Source organism: Cygnus atratus, chromosome 1 (assembly GCF_013377495.2).
Source record: "Cygnus atratus isolate AKBS03 ecotype Queensland, Australia chromosome 1, CAtr_DNAZoo_HiC_assembly, whole genome shotgun sequence".
NCBI classification, from domain to species: domain Eukaryota; kingdom Metazoa; phylum Chordata; class Aves; order Anseriformes; family Anatidae; genus Cygnus; species Cygnus atratus.
The window spans coordinates 180,902,799-180,929,252 of NC_066362.1; the positions used below are offsets into that span (position 1 = coordinate 180,902,799).

The 26,454-nt window shown below is 38.6% G+C and overlaps 1 protein-coding gene across 1 annotated transcript in view; it reads right to left on the reverse strand.

Annotated features, from left to right (window-relative positions):
- Window positions 1-25,823, reverse strand: part of INTS6 (integrator complex subunit 6) — a 45,174-nt gene extending 19,351 nt beyond the window's left edge. The window contains 4 exon segments of the mRNA XM_035542813.2: window positions 6,959-7,048; window positions 24,514-24,663; window positions 25,367-25,444; window positions 25,696-25,823. Of these exon segments, the coding sequence (XP_035398706.2) occupies window positions 6,959-7,048; window positions 24,514-24,663; window positions 25,367-25,444; window positions 25,696-25,806 (429 nt within the window). The 5' untranslated portion in view covers window positions 25,807-25,823.
- Window positions 25,824-26,454: the final 631 nt, after the last annotated feature.

Consider the following 26,454-nt stretch of genomic DNA (forward strand, 5'->3'; position numbering starts at 1 on the left):
GAATGGTCAGGGCATTATTTATTAAACGCCAACAGCCACAGAGACCAACAGAACATTAAAATTCCCAGGGCTACCTGTAGAATTATAACTAGTTAACAAAAAGAAAATCAATGCTTTAGCTTTTAAGGAACCAAACATTTAGAAGACTTTAGTCTCTCCTTTTGCATACAGATTTTTCCCCACTGATCTGTGTGAACAAAGTTTATCAAAACATTCAACTCTAGAAACCCTGTGCAGATAAACTGGGCTTATAACAAGTAACTACAAGTTTCAGAACAAAATGATAAATCCCTGGCAGATGTCAGTACAAGTAAAACCCTTGTCAGTACCCACTGTCAGTACAAGTAAAACGCTTGTTTTTAATCTAGAGTACTGCAGCCATAAAGACAGGACAAAGTCCCCAAGCAATGACACAAATGGTAGCAACAGTTCTATTACCTGGCCAAATACAGGGGTTAAGCCCAAAAGTAGAAACTCAGGAATGGCTGCTAGGATGAAACTTTCTCGCACAGCATTCAAAAATTGAAAAATTCAAAAATTTCAGATCTAAATCTCATCCGTGTCAGCAAAGGAAGCTATCAGTCTTAATGCAAAACTTGATGTGAGTCCAAAAAAATACACACGTTTCAGTTCATAGTGGCTGGTTAACAAGTTTGCAACAATTTGTTTTTACAGGAGATGAAGCCTCAGCTACTCCTATTTACATAACTGCAAGCATCTCATATTGGGAAAAATACATGCCTTCGTGTTGGAAAATAATCAGCTTATGCATTCTCAAGCCCAGGAACAAATATGACAGAGCCACTCATAACATGTGAGCAACAATCAGAACATTTTGGACTTCTTGGTACACCTGATGCTTCCTCCTGAATTTGTTTTTGCTGATGCAAGCAGACAGCACATGAGAAGGGCAACGTTTTCCCCAAATGTTTCACACAAAGTTTTTCAAAAGGCACTCAACTATGTACATGGCTTGTTACTGATTGATGTGCATGTCTTTCCACTTTTTGAACAAGCAGCCTCCAATACCTGTCTGGCAAAGGTAACTTGGTTAAAAGAATAGCCACATAGGTCATCAACAGCCAGCCTTGATCCGGACTGTAAGAGGATCCAATTGCAAGCACCACGCTGTCATCATTTGGGGCTATTATTAGGGAGTGCCATACACCAAACTTTCCTACATAGAACTGAGCCAACAGGTAAGATGTACAGGTTCTGCAAAGCACATTTCATCTGCAAAACATACCTGTGTAGCAGCACTGTATCTCTCCAGCAGCACACACATCATAAGGATCCCATCAGACCCTGCCCCAATGCTATTCTCAGTTCAGTTCATCTCAAACTACAAACCCTTACTTCGACTCATCCAGTTACAGTGAGTGAAACCCCCAAAAACCAAACAGGTCTTTGGAGCAGGCTACTGCAACATGCACAATATACTATCAGGAACGTTTTCAAACTGTAACAAGACATGCAAAGCCACCAGTATCATTGAATCACACAGCCTCATTGTCTTCCCCACAATTCAATTTCAGTTAAATTGAACATCCATTTTCCTGGATGGGAAGTTATAGAGAAGCTATAGATTCAAACCAGGCCTCGATCTCCACATGTTAGTAACTCAGTCTTTCCACATTTTTTTTTTGTTGTTTGAAAACTGGCATTGTATTACTGTAGCAACTGCATACCTAACAGAAAATAAGATGAGCCTAGAAACATACAACTTGCCTTTTATTTCTCTTTCCCCACAAATTTCACATCTTTTCCTCTGCCTTGTCTTTCACATTAGTTGTTGAGCTTAAGATAGAATGAACAAGTGAAAAGGAGGTCGTTTACCAGCAGTGGTCTTCAACATGTTGCATGCATAACATCACACACGAGAGCCCTCACAACTCAGTGCTAGAAAACAGATTTGGTTTGTCTCAAAACTTATTTGTAAGAGCATACACAAAACCTACCAAATGCTATAATGCTACAATAAGATAGTGTGCGCCTTATGGCCCTCTTCTGTCTTCCAATTCACTAAAATGTACAGGAATCTAGTGGAAGAGGTTAGGGGTCAACCTCTAACACGACCATATGATAAAGAAAATTTATTATTGGTGAGCAGATCTTTTGTTTGAGCACTCGTCTCTACACAGTCATGCAGCACAGCCTGGAATCCTCAAAAAATATCAGAGGGCCTCTAGGTCAAATAAAAGGTAAATCACCATTAGAGATCTGTGCAGTGACATGGTAGCTGGTGAAAAGAGTGCAAAGCACTTCTGGCAATGACTGTGAAGAGAGGCTGGTAGATTAATAAGGAACAACACTAGCACTGCTTAAGCTTTAGCACACAGGTAACTACAGGCAGCTGCATCACATTAAAATTCATAACAACTTGCTACACGAGTACTTCAAAATATGCATATAGACAGTCAACTTCTTATTTCTGTTTTTCTTAAATATATATCTGCAAGTAGACTTCCTGAAGAGTCTTTTCTTTTACCCATAAAAATGACAAGTCACATCTAACATTCCAAGCAAATGCAGCATCACATCCTTAGAGGACACAAGGACTAAGAACAGACAACAGGATTCAAGCCCAGCTGAGAAAGCAAGCCCTTTACAAACCAAGAACCTCTACTTCAGATCCTTAGGAAATGAGTGTTTTCCTATTGTTTTCTATGCAATCCTTTGCAGTTATAAAACAGAAAAAACAAATTTTGAAATTTGTTGAAAAAACAAAAACACAAATTGTTCTTCCATAGAAAATAGTTTCAGGTCACAGAGACACCAAGCCAACAGACAAACCATGTTAATGACACGATTGACTTTGCCATCCTGATAACCTTGTTAGCACTAAGCTGATAGTTGCACAGTATTCACATGTCAGACGCTCCAGGACTCAGCGCCAAATACTGCGATCCTGGAAACTGCTAACAAAAATAACATGCATGAGGAAGGATCACACTGAACGGGATCTGCCACAGACTTATTACACGATTTGATTAGAAATCAAGACTTGAGCTGGAAGAGCTACTATTAAAAATATTGTGGAGCATTTCCAGGTCTTGATTACTGTTGAAAATAAGGAGGATCTTGCCACTTGTTACAGTTGTTACAGCCAGGATGCAAGACAAATCCTGGAAAGAATCAATGGGAAAATACTAATAGTTCATGGAGAAGAGGTCCAAAATCACTGATTCCTTCCATAAGAGTCTCCTATAACAGGAAGATCAGAAGAATGGCAACAAACAGAAGCCAAAGAACATTCCTCATGCCTTTTTTTTTTTTTTTTGCATAATCACCTATCAGAATATCAATGGGTCAATAACCCAGACTTGCAAACAGGAGTTTAATGCTTTTACTAAAATGGAGTGTATGTAGAAGATATAAGACATGGGGAGATAGCTCAAAAGCTGCAAAACTGGTAAAGTATGACATTTGATTAACTAGCCACAAAATTATTGCATCTCACAACACAAAGAGAAAGCCTTTCAAGCGATTGAAAACTTTCTAAAGGAAAGATCAGGAAAAGGCCAAGACCAAATTTGAGGGACCATGACAGAAACAAAAGCCAATTCCAAGAGGAATTTATAGCATCAGACCAATAATTAATGATGGTATTAGTTAACAGTATGAGCCCATCATTTCCTCAAGTTACTACTATGACAAGTGAATCCAAGGAAGAATCTACTCAACACACCACCCTGAACGTGGAACTGATGCTGGCACTCAGCGCTGGTTCATTAGAAGCCAGTGCCAGAAAGGACAGGACTGAAAGTCCTATTAACTGGTGCTGGTGATAATTGTATAGACTGCACCATTTTCGTCTTTAGCCTGAGACAAGGTAGTGCTGAATGGGTAGAATCCTTATCTGCAAAAAACATTCAATTCCACAAAGAGACAGGACATCTGAAAAATTCAGCCAGAGCTCTGAAACAGCACTTAAGCTCGACTGCTTCACACCAGGGCAAATGACAGTGTTCCCACAGTAATAAAGCCGATTTCATTGGCAAGAATGCAAACGTCCATCTGAATGACAGTTTTGAAAAAACCTATCTCCAGCTTCCACACTGGTTTCAAGGCTTTCCAAAAGCAAAGTTTTGTCAGTTCTCTTGCACAGAAGACTTAAGAGAGCTATAAATATCCTGCCTTAGTCTACAAGAACTTTACACAGGAAGTAAAAACACTGCTGTCATAGACACACAGTGGGATACGATCACTTCCAACACTGAAAAGCCTCTCCAAAGTCAAACCTAAAGAACAGAAGAAGCATTTCAAAGGAGATCAAAAACCTTTGTTATTGAAGAGAACAGCAACAACAGACCCCAGTATCTCCTGAGTGATGGTACTCTAATTGTTTCATTTCTGCATCTCCAACTTGAGAGGTAATGGTAAAACGACATTCAAGCTAGACTAGGAAAAATTCTGATCAGTAGGACACGTTGACAAAAGCAAAGATCATCTATGAAAGACAGAAGCAAGACAGAAGCACTGTTGGATGTTAGCCTACTCTTTGATAGTATTAGGACAGTTCACACAGATACAGCAGCAGCAAAAAAAAAAAAAATCACATCCAGTGCTGGGTACTAAATATACACCCTCTAAATATATGGAAATACAGAAAAGCAGTCGAAAACTTGCATTTCATCTTGCAGGAAGTAAGAAGCGGTCACTTTCAGTTCCTCCAGAAGGCAATGTGTCTAACATGTTCATTTACCAACAAAATCATTAGTTTACCACTATCATTAGTGGAACAGATTCTGCATCTCTAGTTTAATCATCATAAAATCCTGCAAGTACCATTTTTGGCCAAATGTCATGATCATGCCACTGTAAAACACCAGGTATAATCCACACTGCTCAAGTCAGTACTGCTCAAGAGCCCAGCTTAAATTTAGAAAGTAGCCACCAGAAAACCCATTTCCTCACCACAACATAGAACCATTTAAAGACGTGAATCTGTGACCAAATGGTTGCCTGACAGTAAAAAGTCTTCTCGTGAAGTCTAAGGTGAAGCAGTTGTACTCACATTTGAAGGAATACAAACCCAAATAACTTGCTGGCTACAAAAAAAAATCCAGACTTTTATTGTAAGAAAGAGCTCATGACAGCCAATAGATCTTTTTTACCTAAATCATTTAAGATAAATGAAGATGAAAGGAAACAGCGTATAATGAATTTAGTACATTAGAAGGGGCATGTCAAAGTTTACAGAGTCCATAGCCTTCCATTTGCTCAGGGGTTTTGTCCAACCAAGTTTTGAGCATCTCCAATAACGGAGATTTCAGATGTCAGTATTTAATCAGCTACACAGTTAAAATTTCTATTAATATCCAGAAAGATTTTCCCATGTTCCAACTTGCAGCTGCTGCCTCTCATCCCAGCCCTGCACATCTCAAAGAAAAGTCAGGCTCCCTCCATCACTGAGCAGTTGCAGGCAGAGGTGGGATTCCCCCCCTCACACACACACCCCACCCTTAGGCTTCTCTTCTAAAGGCTGAACAGAAACAGTTCTCAACCTCTACCCAGCTGACAATTGCTTCACCCACTGATCATCTTTATGTACCAGCGCTCCAGGATGTCAGGGCCAGATTTTACAGGTCATCTGACACAGAAACTGCTTATCCTCAAGGAAGGACTTACATAGCTGAGCAATTACCCAATTTGCTCTTAAAAAAAACAACACAGTATTCTGCTGTTAACAGTACAACATGTTGTAAAAAGCTCTCAAACCAACTACTCTTTAGTTAATACTTGCTCAAGGATTAATATCAAGTTGCTAGTCTTCTCAGTGTTTTGGACCACACCCAATTACTGAATTTTGCTGGAAATAGCTTTTGGAGTTAAAAATACAATTAAAGTAAGGTTTTATAATGGTAACCTACTTGATACCTTAAATCCAGACATTCCCTTTAAGTTACCAGCTGTGATTCTTTGCAGTCAATACAGAATTTTCAAGTCACTCAATTTTCTTCCTCTAAGTCAAATACGTTACAAAAGCACTCAAATATCACTTTCCAAAGATACAACTTCTTTAAGTGCTTTAAGAATGCAGTATTAAGAGTCATAACAGAGTAGAAGTTCAAGTAACTAACAAACACCAATGCCTGACAACGTAACCTGTCTACTCAAAACGTGGTGTACCACATGGAAAAGCCTGAATCTTTTCCTTAAGTTTCAGGATGGACCTTTGGATATTAACCTTTTCCTGAAAAGGGAATAAGCTTAGTTTTTTGTTTCTGTTTTGCTACTGCACGGAATGAGCACTGAGGCTGCCAGATGAACCCTATCCCTATTGACCTCTTACATCTTTTTAAGGAAAGAATTAAACGCAGTCAGTAAATTAAAATAGTTCAGTGCCTCTGCACTTGCTATAGCTCTGAGTTTGCTAGCTGTCTGATCAGATACTCCAGTATATTAAAACCTGGTGCTTTAAACTGCACTACAGACTTCATTTGAAATACATTTCTTCAGCTTTTATTTTAGATTATAAGGGCACTACTGATCCAAGTTCAATCACTTTAAGACCCCTTTGTGAAAGATATATGTATTTCACATACTCCCTAGTAGCCACTTCCTTTGGGAAATCACTACATTAACTCGGATGTACCTATATATAAAGAATTTAGATCTATATCAGTTAGAGACAATACATGCTTTACAGAAACAAATTTCTTCCACTAACATTTGAAATGATTCTGTGAAATGCAATGAACTCATTTGCTAGGAATAGTCAACTAATGAGGTCTAAACAGATTGACAGTTGTACTACATGCTTCTGTCACATGTGATAAGAGATATTTGGACTTTTGTAGTATTATTGCATAAAATTACCTCAAGCGAAAGGAGAAAACATGCGAGTTTAACCTATCAATGAACATATTTTTGAGGAGTCATTTATGATCCTACTGTAAAAACAGCATTCAGCTATGTTTAATACACACCACTACAAACAGAGGTCTATTCTTACCTCTTCCTGTATTCCACTGGTAGTAGTTAATTTACTTCCATCAGTAACTGTTATAATTATTGCTGGCTCCAGAAAAAACGGGTTTCTTCCCTACGGGGGGGAAAAAAAAAGTAATTTCATTTAAAATGCTCTAACAAATTTGTAAGTTCCTGTTCAGTCATTAAACAGCCACTGATACCCACTGACAAAACAACAGGGCTTGAGGAACGTACTCGTGTACTACAGAATAGTGCTATGCATTTCTCAGCCTTTCTGCAGTTTGGTCATGGAAAGCTGGACACTTAATATATTGCTATTCAAAAAACATACAAACATACAGCAAAAATGGTTAACATGACTTCAAGAATAACATGTACTTGAGTATTCAGATAACCTTGCAGCTATTTAGAGGAGCAACTTGCTCTTCAAACCAGAGATACATCCTGTCCCCCATTCCAGAGTTGATTTTATTCTCAATTTAATTAGTGTAACCAACTAAATCATTTTCCCAGCACCTTGTGATCACGATTCTAGGGTTAACAACTGATGTTCTATATATTAAGGAAAATTTTGAATTAATATTACCAGTTACATTTTTACCAAAGGGGTTCAACCATACACGCAAGAATACTTCAGAAAAAAACTTCCTATAATCAATTATTTAAGATACAAACATATACAAGCTAAGACATTAAGCAAGTTCAGTTGTAACAAAAGAAGAGTCTTGGTTTGCCATTGACACTTCCTTTGTGCTACTGTCAGTATGCTAAAAGCCTTCATTCACTCCTGAATAACAGAATCCCAAATTAATCCATTGACACTTCAACTCCAAGCCAAGTTAGTATGTTATATCCTAGCTGGGGTTAAAGACAGAACAGCACAGAGGCCACCACAAGCTTTTGTTTAGTGGGTCCTACTCTCTATTGCCAGTCTTGAAGCCTCATTTTTCTTCTTCAGAAAACAATAGATGCACTAGACCCACAGCCAAGTTCCATTTACAAACGCAAACTCTCATGAATGCTAGTAATTTACTCTAAAATAACTGACATAAGTTTTTAAAAATGTTTTTAAAAGTTTTTATTAAAAGTTAATTACACAGGATCATTTACCTACTACCTAGTGTTTAAAACAGAAATATCACTACTGAATTTGAACTCCATTTGGAGAGGGTTGTCCATTTCTAAGTGTCAACACCTTTACCACAGACAATTTAGTTTAGGACAGCAGAAGAAAAAGTTATTTGCTCTGTTCTTCTTTTAAAACAGCACATCACCACTACAAAAACTAGGCAAGATCAGAAATCAACCCCTGACGATCCATTTCTTCCACAAAAGGTAAGCTAGTTCATGATCCTATTTAAACAATTACAAGAATTTAAGGATTCTCTAAATACAATTTTAATTAAAATAAGTTAAGAATATTTAGCCTTATTTAATTCTGAAGAACAGTTATGGTATGTTATTCTGCCAACTAGTACTTCACCCCAATTGAAGAATATCAGCTGGAAGCTAATTGTATTGCACTGGAGTAATACTTAAAACAGAGGTCCTACTAGAGGAAAATATTTTTCTCATGAATATGTAATATAAAATACACTCATCCTAGCACTACAAGAAGATTGCAAATGGGAATAAAAATACAAGATTTTAGATTTAGAACATTATAGGCAGTGTTCTTCCAGGTGAAATTTCTGGTTCAATTTGAAATCTAATTATTAAAAACTTAGTCTAATTCTATTATCCATATTTCCTCATCTTAAATGCTTTTGTGTAACCCAATTATAATCTCTCTCAATTTTTCCCCATCTAAAATTTAAGCCTTAAGTTTAAATGGTTTGGACTCAGAATTATTATGAAATTGTAAGGAAGGACAGCAAAATTCAACCCCCTTTCTTCCCTTCCTACCACCCAAAAAAAGTCTGAGGAAGATTATCTAAATAATGACTTCAGCCTTATTCTTTCATAATTTCACAGGTATTTTACTTGTAAAATAGGTAATCAAGATACTGTCTAGAATGTAACTAATAAAGCAACATATTTATAAAAGCAAGACTTTAAACTAGAAAAAGAGCAACATTCATTTGTGGCCAGAGTAACAACATATTTGCAAAGCTCTAACCCCAACGACGAAGTAACCCATTTTCACATGTATAATCCACAGGTTAACTGTAGAAATATTAGTGGTGCACTTCTGCAGAATATTTCATGTATATAAGTAATAAGGAAATGTTTCCCCTTGAAATCTCATCTTCACTTGTGAAATTACTTGAGTAATCTTGAGTTCATCAATAGAGCTATAAATATTAACCTTCCTAGAAAGGATGTATGAAATCAAGTCAGAGTACACAATTCATCAATTAATTATTTAAAGACACGAGTTCGCTGAGCTGCACTTAAGTTCACAGCTCCACACAATTCAGAAACATTAAATGAGTATCTACATTCCACCCAGAGGAGCAGAAATGTAATTTGAATATACCTAGAAGGAATAATTTCAGATGAAATGCCTATTTTTGAGGTTTACTATTTTTGACTAAAAATATCTTAACATTCTTAAAGAACACCACAGATTCTTTCAAACTTCCTCAGCCATACAAAGGCACAGAAAACCAGTATTGTTAGGCATTCCTAGAAGTACCTTATTTATAAACTCTTAAAATTCAGGTGTATTAGTGATTCTGGCAAAATTAAATTACTAAAGACTTACATTTATAACTTCTTTTAAACAAGATGTAGCAGTTTGTCAATTACTATTTTAAAACTTTGTTTCAAGCTAATAGTTTTCTATTGCTTTTCCTTGAGAAGTATACAATTTATTAATTCACACATCTTGGAAATATTATTCTTGAAAACATCTGGCATTCCTATACAAGAAAGTCAAAGATAAGTGTGGAAAACTCAGTTCTTGAAGTAAATAAGGTAAAGATAGCTCTGCCTCAGTACCATTAACTTTGGAAACAAGAACCCCACTCTGTATTTAAGCTAGCATTATATAGACCTATTCTAACTAGCACACAAGCAGATATTCCTGTTCTTGGGTCCTCTGTTTTCAGACTGATTGTAACTACTTATAGGGCATTAACATTTCACAATCTAGAAGCTCAATTGCTACGTTTAAACTGTGCCAGTTTGAGTCTCAATTTACTGCTCAGGTTACAGTAGAGAAATATTTTCAAGTTTTATTTTAAATTCTTATTTTTAAATAGACTTGTTTATAGAGAAGTACCTTGGAAAAAATAAATATTTTTCTAGCTGAAAATTCAGTGGCAACTACCTCCCACAGGGACTTCAGCTAATTGCATCATATCAATAAATTTGCTTATTTTGTATCCTTTTTAGTTCAACTAGCTTGAGTTAACTGACTGCAGGCTCTTAATATAGTCTTCCTTCTGAGGGCTTCTAGCAGTGGTGAAAAATGTACTGAGGAACAAGCACCAAAGATTTTAATGGTGATCTGTTTAACCACCAAGTACTGCAAAGTGGCACAGGAGGATTTTTTTTCCTTTGACCTAAAGTTTGCATTTTTAAGAAAAATTATGCACCAAAGAGACAAAAAAAAGCATTCTATTTTGGAAGAAAGTTATTTAAAAATGAGTATAAATACCAGGGCTATCTTGGAGGTTTGCTAGACTAAAATTAGATAAGCAAGAGATTCAAAGTCCTAAAAAACTAACTTCTGTTATGCAACATGCATACTTTTGAGCAGTTGATAGCTAGAAGACTATTTGTTCCAACTCAAAGCAATTCCAGTTACATTAGCCATTTCTTCAGTGTCCAGATGAAGTAATTCTGTGCTCACATAATGCAAAACAAAAAAAAGCTGTGAACACCATGAAGCTTCTCACCTCTCCCAAGTCACAGCAAGAGGCACAGCTAGCCCACAGTGGCTGGTTTGACATTCTTAGAGTCTCAGACATATCTATAAAATTACCAAACCAAATTGTCTGGTGAAGACTATCAGAACTAAAAATCCAATTTCATAGGAAAGTTTACCAACCACTTCCAACATGATTAGTACATTCACAGATCTTTTTCTTCCAGATGCCCATTAAAGCAATTCAAGAGCTATTGTGACTTTTGGATTAGCAAGCACATAGTATTTTACATTATTATACATGCAGTAAGACAATATTTACTGAAGACTGCTATCATGCATACATTTAAATATTAATTTCAGTGTCAGAAGTGTTGAAAAAATTAAGAAATAGCTGAAGTAGAAATATGGCAAAAAAGCCACGTCAGTACTGAAAATAGCATGTTCAACAAGCAGCTACTATTAAAAGTACATGATAGTGCCTAAGAAAGAAAACATGTAAATTGCAAAGGCTTGAAGTGGAAAATAAATGCAAACTGAGCTAAAGTAAATACTTCTAACAGAATATATTAGTAATCACTGGAAAAGTTTTCATGGAAAACCCTTCCCACACATTTTCAGATCATGATCAAGTCTCAGAGAAGGATGCATTCATTTTAGTAAATCATGGAGTGTAACAGAAAAACTAAACTTCTGTTGTTCCTCCATCACATATTATTGCAGTAACCCCTTTCTATTTTCAGAAATACCAACCCCAGTTGTCAGTAAAACGAATTTAGTCATCTGATCAGGAAATACAAGAGTGCACTTTTCAATTCAGTCCATTTTTTTTCAGAATTTAAAAGGTCAAGATTTTCATAAATGGTGATGAGAATCTGTGAACAGCCATGGCTCAAAAACAACTGTTTAAAATGAACTCTAAAAAAGAAGTCAGAATTATGGTAGAATTATTAGCACTAAAATTGGAAGATCTGCACCTTTTAAACTGGTAGTGACTTTAAAAAATACTAAAAAAGACTGAACCTGAACCACAGTAAACTGAAACAGATGATCCAACTCTATCATGTTTTTTCTCACTTATCTTTGCAATATCAATTATGCTTTAGCAAAATTATGAAATGTCCAAAACATTAACATTTATTAGAGACTTCGCCCTTCATTACTCAAAGCAGAACATAATTAGTCAAGTAGACAGAGGTATTTAACAGCTGCACTCTGAGCACAATACAAGCATTCACAGAAACTACTTTGCTTTTAAGATTTTTTCAAATCTATGTAGACATACTACAGCTAATGTACATGGACGTACATACTACAGTACTCTGCGGCCAGGCTGAAAAGTACGTCAACTCTGAACTGCATCACAGTGTTATCCAAGCAACTGAAGATGCATGATGAAGCCAGCTTTGAAATTGGATTTGTTTGTTATGGATGTCTTAGAACAGAGACTGACCCCATGAAAGGGAACTACTGGGTAAGTGGTAGACTTCTGTAATTTCAGCCTCAAGAACGAAGAGCTGAAGAACATACTGGAATTCTGCAAAGGATTAAGATCTGACAAGCCAGACTTCACGTGCAAAAAAGAACTGCTAACTCATCTGTTTTGCTGCCCATAAGATTTTGCTATATTCCCTTGACAGTGTTGATCATTCAGTAGACAGTACAGCTTTGTAATAGCAGCAACTGTTTTACTATTAGAACATCAGGTATTTGCACAGGAGATGAATTTCAAGATGACATTCAGAAGCCTTACAAGTTTCAGGAAAGCTGAACTAACTGTTTTGAATTTTACACAGGATGTAAGTGTTTTGAAGTCCGTTATGACATTTCCCTTGATGTCTGATTAATAACAAAGATAAACAATGGATCAGTAACAGATTGGGATCTTAAGAAATAACCTAACAAGACACTATTCCAGGAATTCTCTATCACCAGGAAAAACTGCCCAGCATTTTTCTGAAAGGGATGTAGAACAGAAGCAGGATTCTTACCATTACTCTAGTTCTATAGTCCAAATAAGCATCTGCAGTACAGATTATCCATTCTCTACCACAACACAAATCTTTGTTCTCCCTACAGTATCCAAGATAGGAAGATTTACACTCTACCTTCTGTTCATGACAGGCAGCTGGGAATACTACTTCACCCCTGAAGACAGGTTTCAGGAACAACATAGGTAAAGTAATCATGTCTTAAATGTAATTTGAGACTCCTTACTACATTAAAATAAAGAGAGCTCCACATCTGGAGGTGAAAGTGAATCAGAAACGCAGATGATAGTAGCAGATTTTAGAAGCTCAATGCGTAGCCCTCAATAGTCCCATGAAACATAGATCTAGCTCCTCTGTCAAGGAAACAATTTAACAAGTCCTTACAGATTTCATGCACATGGTAGCTAAAAACACCAAAATGTCTTTGACAGAGGGATGTGGGAAAAAAAACAGGTTTAATGCCAAAGGAGTCTTGACTGAGCCCATGACGCATACACTATGAAGAAAACAACTCCCAGCATCACCACTGACTCCCACAAATTAGGACTAATAAGGTTTTCATTGTACTTTTACTCCCATAGGACTGACTTATAAATTAGTGTTTGGCCAAAGTAGCCCGAGAGCAGTACCTAGGTAAACTTGTTCTTTTCACTTTGCAATTGGAAAGCTAGCCAGCAGAGGGGGCACAAGTTAGTAAAATCTATCCTCAGGAGGTGATTGAGGAGCAATATCATCACCTGAGGCACGTTCTGTATGAATACTATCTCAAAATACATAAAAAGAGCACGTACCTGTTGCTATGATTGTGCATACCAAAAAAAACCTGAACAATTGAATAAGCACAGATAAGAAGCAATCAGTCACTCACCCCTAGTCTCTTGATCTATGTTCATGATCTTGCTCATGATTTCTAACACCAGGGACAGCACATACAATTACTACCATTCTGTTTTTTGTTTTGCATTCCCCTCCCCCTTTTTTTTCCTGAATCTAACAGATAGGAAGAACTATTTTATCTTCTGAAGAAAACCTTAAGAACAGTTTTAAGGAACAGTCTCCTAGAATTTATCAAGGTGAGAGCTCATGCTTCCATTAACTCACCATCTTTTTTCCCCTGAAGGAAGGGGAAAATGCTGTTCAAGCAGATCTGCTTTGTCCTGCACTCATTCACACTCTGAAAGTCAGGGTATTGATGCCAATGATTTTGCAATAAGAATGGATACCACAAAGGATCTTTCCTCCATGAGGTGGAGAGAATTCAAAACCTGAATTGAGCTATGTACAGCTATCCTTCCCTATAGGCTACAGCAAGGTTATTATAGACAAAGTAATTTTTCATTTCCTAGACAATTCTTCTTTAGTTAACTACATTACAAATACTTAAGAGTTATTCATCCGATGCCCAATACATGCAATAACCACAGTTTCTTATTTGAAGTGCCTGCAAAGGATTACAAGGTAGTTACATGTTTTTTGCTTCATCTCTTACTGGTGCTACAGAGTAACAGTAGATTAAGTGATTTTTACACACACAGTTAGGACATTGATTCTGTGGCACAACTGAAGCTTTTTGTATTTCAGGTGACTGGAGCAAGTAAGTTGCACACAAAAAGTGCTAATTTGAAACAACTGGCAAAAAGTTTTTCAAAGGAGAACAAGCGTAACAACAGACTTTTCCTAAAGCCAGGCCAGAAATTACACTCATCAGCACACCAGTTACAGACTACTGAAGTGAAGGGAGCATTCTTGAAACAACTGCCATCTCCATAACATAGGCTATGCAAGCTCCACTTCAGAAAAAGAAATGTAACATATTTAGGAAAATAAATGGGATAAAAAATGATTTTCTCCAGTGTATTTTTGAACAGATCTTAAAATTATTTTAACTATTGAAGCTCCAAATATACATTATCATATACTTTTTCTAGCTAATCAGGAAGCCCTAGAGCAAAAATTCCAAGACCCAATCAGGTATTACTTAATTACAAGTATTTCAAGGACAAAACACCTCAATTACATAAGAGATATCAAAACCTTTGACAAAAAAGTCACAGAAATTTATTTAAATATGTATCATTATATATCAAGCATATCTGCTTGCATTGCCTGAACTTGTGAGTTTGATAGCCAATAAGTTCATTACATACCCATCTCAAAATGTGCAACAAAAGGTTCTGTGATGAGCATTTTTATAGATGCTAATAACTTTATAAATTCTGGGTTCCGAAATCTGGCACTGAACGTACTGAAGACTGTAATGTATTAAAGACTACTTAATTGTGCAACTTCAGTCATTTTAGAATGCTAACAAAAAAGTTTGTCCTAAGAACAAAACCAAGACAAACAACAAGAAGCACCAAGAAAAGCAGCACAAAGCAGCCTAAAATGGAGACTCGGTACTAAAGATGATCATTCTGTAATACAAAATCTCCACATCCAATAGTGCACGTGAAAGCAGAAGGAAGCATTTTTAGAGACTATGTTCATACTGACTAATACAAAAATGATGAATACACAGTAGGATATACTAAGACTTCAAATCCCAGGATTCACTGGTGTTCTGAAGTTCCTAAATCACACAGATGCAAACATTCCTAAATCAGCTTCAAAAACACTTCATTATAAAGCTTTGTCCTGTTCCTTTCACCTAAGAACAAATTTAATTGAGTTCTAAATAATACATTATGTAAATAATAACTTCTTGATTAACTTCTAAGTGCTCCAATTTAGATTAGGTCCTTGGTAAGTTTCAAAAACAATTCACTCCTTGAGTCTCACAATTTATGACATACCTATGTGACATTCTCAAATAAATTGAAACACAATGTTCTTTGTATACAGTGAACTCCAGTAAGTAACTGGACATGGAGAAACAGCAATGAAATGAAGAACAAAAAGAAAAGCTACTAATATGTTCAACATGTAAGCAAGCACTGAAGTTTATGAAAAATCACAAAAATAGAAAAATTAATATATATTCCAATTTAATACAAAAATAAGCTGCAAAACAACTGTGATTGTATCTTGTACCTTATTTTTAAGGTAATGGAAACAGTTGTTTAAAAAAAAGATGTACCTTATCAGTTAGTTACAGATTAGCAAATGAATCCACTACTGGAATCACTTAAGTTGGATAAATCAGCCAACAATCCTAGTGGTTTCCAGAGTTATTTGGCTGAATACAGTAAATACAAGCTGCTAAAAAAATACATTACATTTGAGCTTTTACACCCTTTTAAAAAATAGCTAGAATAACTATCCATACCAAACATAACTACATCTTTAGAGCCAGCCCCAAAGAATCCGGGTTTGAAGATGATTTTGGTCATATTTTCTAAAAATATTTCTGAATGTTTTATTCCGAAAATAATTGACCTTGTCATGCTTTGGACCAAGTCCTTAATTACTGCAGCTTTTCTGCTTCACATCAGTGATTTTACATAGCTAGTCCTGGCTCAATCAGTGGAATTCAGAGTGCCAGGCCAAGCCTCTGCTCTTCATATACTGGAGAAGGGTAATGAATTTCAAAATTGCCAGCATACCGAGTAGGGAAACATCAAATAACCCAAGTGGAAAAGCCAAAGAGAGGGATGTATACAAAATTATCTCTACCCTCTGGGAAGTTATCAACACAGGGTACTGACAAACTGACTGAAGGTAGCTTATTGACTCATGAATATAGGATGATTCTGCTGAATGATTGCTACCTCAACACTTCCCAATGATTCTCTCGGAGTTTATCACCACTACAGCAGGAGCAACCTAGCTGTTAAAAAATTGATTCTGAACCACTTCAGTTCACAGTCCAGCTTATTAAGGCACCTGAATCAATCATTGGTTTAATTTACTACATGAAGTCGCAGTCACAACTTGCTTCAGGTTTGGCATAACTATGACCTTGTGAGAGGCAATAAGCTCAGGAGTGGAGGAGAGCAGAGAGCTGGGATGAATGTCACTTCAGCAGTCCTACAGCAGTGCATACGATTAAGTCAGTATTCTGGGATCCCAAGCCCCAGGGGTGAGGTAGGGCATTTGGTGAAGGAAAGAGATAAACATACAGAATAAGAGAAGTGGCTATCTTCAACAGAAGCAAGAATGTCATCTTAAGTTGATTCCAATGACAAATATTCTGGATTTTTCAACGTAGATTTTTGGCTCAAGGAGACATTGACAAAATGCACATCATGTTCAAGTCATTTATCCTCAAGCACTGTTAGTGGGTTAAATTAGATTAACATTCAGCTCTCCACAAGCAGTAGCAATTGCATGTAGACTGAAAAATGCATGAATTAAAGGAAATAGGAGTGGCTACACTGTACAGACACCAAATATGATTATTCAGGTGAAAGTTTCCTGGCCAAGTTAACAACAGGACATTAAACATGATTTTCAGTATGCACGTCCTTGAATTACTGTCAGAACTGCATAGTAGAGAACTAATCTGCACCAGTTTCTGCTAGATCTGTCTTACAAAAGGCCTCTAATGTTAAAGCCGTGTTACGTCTAGCATAATTCCATATCTATTATTCTCATTACCTACCACTGCAATGCTGCAAGACCCACATTTCAGAGCAACTAGAGCAAAATCAGATTTTGACAAAACCTCTTGTCCTCTAATACAACCAGAAGCCTTATCTGTTCAGTTTCCCAGTCATGCTCATTCATGTTTCCAGACTAAAGTTAATATCATGTCTTGCAGACAGCTGCCTCTTACCTATTTTAACTCAGCTATAGGCACTAACCCAGTTTCCCCACTGGAAAAATTTAGGCTTTAATCTATAGTAGACTGTAGGTTTATATAAGCTAGGGCAAATCAGTTAACTGAGGTACAGACACTATCTCTAGAAAGAAAACAACAGGTACTTAAATAACAGACACTTGACTTCTCATTATTGTAGGACTGAAATTGCCTATACATTTTCAAAAAATCTAGTCCATTAGGGGTCAACTTTACAGTACCAGAATGATTAAATACATCCCTTCCACCTTAACCTTTTAAGATGAAGTATCGAAGCAATAACAAAGCACCTATTTGCTATCAATGTTTGGAATTATACTAGTAAAAACAAGTTAATATATCCAAAATATTTCATGAACATCTGATACTGTTTGTAGACAGCAATATACTACAGGATCATCAGAAGTGTCTAATAGTTCATTGACTAGTTCCATTTAAGAAAAGTAAGCAAGGATCTTCTAATACACAAGATTTATGCTACATACGCACAACCACCATCTCCTATCTGAAGTAGTTTTTCTTGAAATGAGACTGACGCACACTTCGGACAATTAAAATTAGCACCACAATCACACAATGCAAACTGCACACTCCGTGGAGATCTGTATTAGCCAGATTCTAATGCTCACAAATTATATGAAATTACAATCTGTTGCATAAACAGATGAAAACAACTTGAATAAAGGGCTACACAGTATGATGCTAAAAAACACATGAAGTGTAAATATAAGTTCAAGCGGTAGCTGCAGATACAGACACTCTATGAACTAAAGGACTCACTATGTTGTTACAGGCACAAAATACACTGCAAAAAGAAAAAAAAGCAACAGCAAGCAGGACTCTCAAGCAACACGACTAGTTTCAACTGAGCCTCAGTCAAAGTCAGATGCATAACAAGTCACAGTTCTTCCCTTCTCCCTTCAAGCTTCAGAGGTACAGGCTGTCTACAACAGAACCCCAAGACTGAGTATAACTATGCAGTAAGAAAAAGTGAAATTTAAAAAGAATAAACATAACAGGAACACTGGGGAAAATAAAAATACTTGTGCTTCACAAAAAGAAAAACAAAAAACTCCTGGCTCTGTATCTATATGTATTTAATTCACATTCCTGACAAGTCTGACAAGTGGCTGCGATTTGCCACCTGCAAACATTTCAAAAAAAAAAAAAGAAAAAGAATACTTCAGCTACGGAATGCATACCTTTAAACACCTAAATAAGAAAGCTAGCATATTCAGGGAGTCTGTGACTAACAGAGGCAGTTACACTGCTCAAGGTAAAAAGGCAAGAGATACAATTTTGCAACTCCAAACTCTCCTCCGACTTTCTCTGCTGACTTTTTAGTGAGGCCAAGTATCAGCCTGAGAGGGAAAGCTGTATCAGCTGCTTAAGCATTGGCAGCCTGCCCCCACCTGATCCCTAAAAATCAAAGTCACTGCAGACATGTTATGGTACTGGCCCTTCCAGAACTGATTTATTGAAAATAAAGCACTTAAAGAACCAAAGTGGCCAAAGCATACTTGATATTCAGAACATAGGGATGTATCTCACTTCTTTCTGCTAATGAAACAGATGGATGAGATCATTTTGGTCAGGAAAAACAAGCTTACACAAAGTACTGTATTTTAAATTTTTGTCTCTTTAAAAATGTATTGGATTAGAATTAGACAAGTGATTTTAATAACATCAAAGCTTGATGGAATTATTACTCGAGACTCAATAAACTTGGTTGGTATGGGACAGCTGAAAGCAACGCAGTTCCACCTCACATGTGGAAAATGTGGGGAAAAAAAGACAGTGTAGCTCTCATTAAAGGATACCTTGAAACAAAGCTACCTAAAAATTAAACCATTTCAACAGCGAACAGGATGGCAGGTTTGTAAGCTATGGCCTAAGAAGTGTAAGTTAGGAAGCAGTATTCTTAATTTCATCATGCATTACATGAGAAGGATTGACTTTCATCAGCACTTCACATATAGACCTTTGACATAACAGGCATTTAAGTTTACATTAAGACCATTTCTATTCTATAGAAAATAGGTAACTACGAATAATCCTTTCTTACATATTTCTGCTATTGCCATGCTTCAGTTTATTCAGTTTATGTTGTTTTCTGTTGCCTGAAGTTTTCCCATTTAGTTTTGTTGGGGCAAGGAGAAAATATAGGATTGGAGTACTGCACTAGGGGTGCAAACCTCCGCCTCTACCAACATGAAAAGCAAACTGCCTGTGCAACCACGCCAGCATGACAAAGCAGGAAACACTAATCTAAACTTTGGTTCCAAATTTGGATGCACGCTCAACACAGGCCATTCCAGTGCAGTGTTTATGGCCCCAGAACGCCAAGCCAGAAGTCACGCTTGAAGGATTTTGACTTTTGAAAGCAAGGAATTCCAGTAACAATCCTCAAAAAACAATCCGAATACAGAACTGCTCAAAACACATCACACAAAGCATAACATATACAAATATTGGGGACAATATTTTTTATGGGTGTTTTGTCTTTTAAAGCTCAGTGTATCTTAGATGTAGATATGCACATAAGCAAGGAGTCTACTATGTGTGACTTAAAACCAAAGCTGAAGTGTGCCTAAAAGCACAATTAGAATTTATCTCCTAAGCATGCTATCTACATGTATTTGGAATATTACAGTATTTAGGCTATTATGGCAAAACACGCTGATCTCTAGAGACCAACCCTAAGCTTTACTGTGTGAACACATCAGCAATACTGTAGCTACAAATCAGTCTAATCATATATTCAGAGAACTATTAAGTAGCAGTTAGCCTAAAATTAAGATTGTTTGATGGTCATATATGGTGTGACTAAAACCTTCGGAAAGCAAAGCAATATAAAAAAAAGTCATCCAATGCAGGACACCTTTCAACTTCCAGGTCAGAAATAGGTCTTTCTAGCCTTTTGCATATTTTTCAAGTCTTAAAATACCCATAATCAATTGATTTCCATTTGGATTTTAGTTTGCTTCAAGATTTGTTTCACTTTCCATATATGTGAAATACGCTGCCAAAAAAAGGCTCTCACCAAGACTGGGCACAGCTTGGTAAGTCATCAAAAAAGTACTTCTGCTATTACTTTAAATACAGAGTGTACCTTTCCCAACACTGCAAATGAAAAATACCTATCTCAAGTCCCCTTGGATTACAGAAGCATCACAGTTGGCCTTTTGTTTCAAAACAATTATGTTAGCATGTGCTTTTGTTACAATATATTTAACAAGACCAACTCACCTCTAAGCTGGTTTTACTGTATCAATACTTACGAATCTGAAGAACATGTGCAAGATACTCTATTTAGATAAAAAGCACACAAAAAGCTTCTGCTACTGAAAAGAGTTGTTTCTACTGGCAATATTAAAATGAAATTTCATCCTGAGAAAAACTGGAAAAATAGCTTGATACATCAACACAACCACTCTGAAAATCCATTCCAATAAGCACCAGTAGGTTCCAATTTTATCTTCTCAAGCCTCAGTTGATACAATACTGCACACAAAAATCTACTAAGAGACCTTCATTATACAAATAATAGGAAAGGTGAAACGCATGGGGTTTCAGTTAACCAGAGTTTTAGCAGTTTCCGACATCCATCAGATCCATTTTGGTAGTGCTACAATGGTTCTTTGCATATAAGTTTCAAAACTCCAGCGACACATTTTTACCTACCTTAGTTTTATAGCTCATTCTTAGAAACTTCACTACAGACTGCAAGTAACTGAAGTAGATAGTTGGTTACATACAGCCACTTGCTTATATTTTACTCTATTACAAAATAGTCACCTTGCAACACATGCTGCTGAACAAGCCAGATCTATGAGATTTAGGAGTGTATTCCAAGAGGATGGAAAACCTGCCAGTAATAGGTTCGGTACTGCAGATTACCTGAAATAATGGGGAAGCTGAACTGGGGAAAATATGGCAAAGTCAATTAGCTAAGTGCAAACTGAGCCAATAAAGTGTTTTGTGTGATATGACTGAGTTTACTGAACTTGGCGTCTTTAAATTGCATTCTTCCTGAACACATCCAAATCCTGTGTTTCTTCCAAAGCTTTCCGTAAAAACGCAGAAGGTGAAGAGGACCACTATATTTAGCAAACAAAAAGCTGACACCTTATTTGAAGGTTCATTCTTCTGCTATCGTAATCAGCACAAAGCACAGTACACAGATTCAAGCAATGTAATACAGAATTTATCCACCTGAAAGTGCTGTAAAAATTGAAAGAATAGTCACCTTAAAATATATATATTCTCTAAAATCCTAATAAGCTGACCTTTAAGAATGTCAAATTATTTTCCTTTTGTATGTTTTACTGCCTCCTTGCACATTTTTTGTGCTGTTGACAAAAAAACATCAAAAATGTAGATCAAAAAAATCCTAGGTAAGACAAAGGGTTTAGAGAGAAATAATATAGCACTAATCAGAAACACCTTATGAAAAAATCTTCCAGGTTCTTGATAATCTAAACATGTTGACAGTGTCCCTTTAAGATCTGAATGAGATACTGTAATCAGCTAATGTAGCTGTACACTCAATCATTATCAACTCAGTATGTATTTACTAAAAAAGTAACAGCAGTAAATATTCATGTTAAAAATATGAACGTCACTGTTGCAAGAAAATATGAAGCAGGAGATTTTCCTCAATTTCAGAATGACTGTTCAGCCACCACTCTTGTTCAGGAGCTGAGCTGATGGAGAACTCTGGTCTACTTTGAAAGGAATCAAGTATAGTGAGTTACACTGCCATTTAAACAAACAGTTCAAAGTTAGCAGGGGGACGAGAGAGCACGCTGCTGGATGACATAACCAGGCAATCCCACTGAGTTTGTATCATGTTTTGTCATTTTCACGTTTTACAGTCCACATGTGAAACAAATGGATCTTAGCAAATACCTTAGAAGCTTGTCAATGCAACCAAAAACCAAGCGTGTTAGTGAAAAGATATTAAGCCAGATAATTTTTTCAGAGAAAAGCTTAATAAATGCTTAGATTTATTACTTCATGTAATACCACACCTAAAATAATCTGTCGCATTTTCTAAAACTATCTGCTCCTCCCACTCTGAGATAATCACTTTTCAAACATCTGCTATATTGAAGTAAACTACTCAGTTGTTCTGTGGACTTAATATTTTAAACTGCTTAAGAAGTGAATCTGAGTAAAATGTTTTCAAATGTAACTGAGCATTCTGATCGTTTTTATTACCCTGAATTTGTCAGTTTCTCATACCATGCATATTTAAGAACAGATTTTGACATTGTTCAAAGGCCAATGTGAATTTGAGGCAAGTTAACTGCCCTGGATCTCATCCTGGGAGTGCTGATGGATCAGTTAAGTGCTCCAGAATTTAATTTTATTTATGAATAATCTGCTACTTTGATCAGTAGAGCCAGAATGGGAACCAGAGACTTCAGCAGCAGATGATCTGGCACTTACAATACATCCATCTAATTTTGCAGACGCTGAAAGAAGGCAGAAGTTCTATTCAGTCACTTGACTGAGCATTTGAACACCTCTCCAGCAGTCTGTTCAACATGTGGACAGAGCAAACAGCATGCATAACCATGGTGGGTTCAAGCTGAGAGAGATTTGTAACCAAAACAGACCGGACAAGAATTGCTTGACGGACAAAACAGGAGCAGCCCACAATAATGAAAACTAACTAGTCAAGAGAGTTGTGACAAATCAACTTGCCTACTTGACAGGGCTGTTGAGCATAGCTTCACTCAGAGCAAGTTTAAATACTTGAGTTTGAATACTGTATTATCACTAGCAAGAACAGTGGTAAAGAGCAAGTATTTCATGTATGCGCCTACAACGGTAAGTGTTCTAAAAAGCTTCACATAGCTCACGTAACTAAAGAAAAATGTCATAAAATGGGAAAGGTTAGCACACAGATGTACAAGAGGACAGCAGATGGTAATAGACAAAAAAAAAGCCATGTGTGGAACTAGCACTTGTTTTTCTTAAAGTTTCATCACCAAACTGGCATTTTAAAAATGCTTAGACTCACTTGATCACCTAGTGGCAAAGCCATGCAATGCAACATGAGAGAGAGAGAGAGAGAGAGAGAGAAATTCCCTTCCCAAACAAACATGGCATGTTATCACAAACTCTGCTCAGACTGGAAAGGGGAGGGGGAAAGAGGGGGCTTATTTTCACAACCACATTCCCACGTTAAATACCAAGAGCAGTAACTAATCCTCAGATAGATGATGCATTACATGAAAAAAATGAAAAGGGGAGATTCAAGTTAGCATGTCCCATGTGAAAAAAACATGATATACTTTGCCCAATACTAATAATGTGCTTTATGCAAAACAAATCCAGGGTTTGATCCAGTGCCAGAAAGTACTGGATACTCTTCCTGAAGTGCATATTTAACCTGGAGTCACTGGCTTATAGCAACTCACTACTGAGCAAGAGAATGTTGGCCCACCCCAAAAGAAGTCCTGCTTTAAAGGGACAGCTGCAACACAGACATTAGAAAAGCACAGCTCCTCAAGGCTCGATACAACATGCAGGTTTATGAAAATACAGGTATTCAGAGAAAAGTTGTAGTAATCTCGTTAGAAAATGTTTTGAAAAAGGTATGCTCCGCTCAGTACTTTTGGAACGTGCAGGGCTGCTCGAAAAACAGCTCATCTCCCAAACTGTACTTAATTGATCATACAGCACTGTATACATAAAGCCAAGTTGTCATGACCCCGGCAGGCTCATCAGTTAAGGTTCTGAAGCACAAGACTTGCTGGAAAAAAAATCACAAAGTTTAACTGGGAAGGTCAACTTGGAGGCTGCATCACAGTTTAAGAACTAAGTAACTGGGGGGGAAATAAACAGTTGGGTACAAATCTAAAGACAGCAGCTACACTTCTTCAAACTATCTGATCTCTGCTTACTTTTGAAGAAGCCCCCACATCACGTATTCCATGAAGATGCCTCTTCGGACATTTAGTTAATAGCTGTCTCTGGGAAGCTTGTTTTATGCTTTTTCCACCTATTAACAGTCAACCTACCTGCCCATAGTTGTCTATGCCAGTTACTAATCTATTTAAGTTTAATAAATCAAAAGCTGTCCTTAGGGACTGGCCAAGAGTCGTAAGTCCTTCAGCTTGAAGGTTTTTCAGTTCATTCATAAACGTTGCATGGTTTTCCTTCCAGCCAGCCTGAAAAGAGAAACGTGAGAAGACATTCTTCAGACAGAAGCTTTGTAAAGGCTCAGGGTTTTCTGTTCAGCAACTAAGCAAGACACTTTGTAGCTGCATGCAGTTCAGCAGAAAGGCATGCAAAACACCTTGGAAGTTACGCGTATTTAATGCTATTATAGAAAGCCTGAAAATAGTTTAAAATCTTCATGATCCGCATCTATCTAATGTTCCAAAGGGCGAATTTCTGTGAAGCCACCCGTGAATAAACCTCACAGCTATCTGAACTCCTCTGCCCAGCCTTGAAGTGATCTCCAACAGGTTCACGGCCCTGTGTCATGCAGCCCCACCACCCCCTTGCCTTGTTTCCCCCCCCTGGAAAGGACAGGACAGAGGGAAGCTCCGTCCTCTTCTCATCCCACCTTCCCCCCCCCATACAAACTCTCCTCGGAGTTGCTGTCACTTCTCCCAACTTGAATTAAATATCCCCCACAGTTCATTGCTGCTCACAAACCACACAGGGGAGGGACAGAGGAGGGGTGTGGGGGGGGGGGGGGAAGGAAAAAAAAATAATAAAATGTCGGCCATGTTGATGTCAGCGCTGCCGCTGCCAGAGCCCGTGCGTGCGCCGAGCCGCCGCTGCCCGGCCCGGCCGAGGGGGCAGCAAGGAGGCCGGGGAGGGAAGGGAAGGAAGGAGGAAGGGAGGGATTAGCGGGGGTTTTACCTTGATAGCGTAGGGAGGCTCCTCGAAAGTGACCAGCATGTACCTGTCTCCCCTGCTGGCCGGGTCCCGGGCTCGGAGCTGCGGTGCATGGGGTGGGGGGGGACAAAGCAGAGGGTGAGGCGGGAGGAAGAGGAGGAGGAGGAGGAAGGCGGCGGTGCAGGAGCCCCCCCCCCAAAACCCCGACCCTCTCTCCCTCCCCTCCCTGCCTCCCTCCCCTGGGTGCCCGCACACCGCCGCCCTCACCCCCCGCAGCACCCCCCCCCCGCTCCCCCCCCCCCCCTTCTCTCTCCCCTCCTCGCTCTCTCTCTTTCGCCTCCTGGAGCCGGTACCTTCATGAAAGTCTCTACAGCGCCTTTGGCTATGTCCAGATAGGTGGTGCCCAGGTGGGTGCGCTGGTTCATGGAGGCGGACGTGTCTATCAGGAAGAGTAAGATGGGCATAGTGCGGAGGGGCCGGCGGCCGGGGCGGCTACATGGACGGGGGTGGGGGCTGGGGGGAGAACCGAGGGGCTAGGGGGAGGAAGAGGAGGAAGGGGACGGAGCAGTGAGTGGCCGTGAGTGCTGTGCACGGGGAAGGGCGCCTCCCCGCTGCCCCTTCTCCCGGGGAGGGGGGGGGGGGGGGGGGGCAGCGCTGCCTGCCCTGCCCTGCCCTCCTTTGTGTGCGGGGCCTGCTCAGCCCAGCACGGGCTGGCTCATGAGGGAGCGGCGGGGAGGGCTGCGCCGCTGCTGACCTTCCCCCCCGCCGCCGCCCCGACCACCACCACCACGGCCGCCACCTTCTTCTCCTTCGTCCTCCTCCTCCTCCGCCCTGCCCTCCCCTCCCCCTGTTGCTGCTGCTGCTGCCGCCCCTCCGAAGTTTCGGGCGGAGCAGCCGCAGCCCAGCCGCCCCCCGCCACCCTCTCGCTCTGACTGAGGCGCTGCCTCGCTCGCCGCCCGCTTTTAAAGCCGCCTGGGCAGGTCTGGCCGCGCCCCCCGAGGACACGTCCCCGCCCCACGTGACGGCCTCCCGGCCCCGCCATAGGGCCGCCGGGCGGTGCCTCGTTAGCATATTCAAATCGTGGGCGGGGCGAGGGGGCTGTGGGGGAGCGC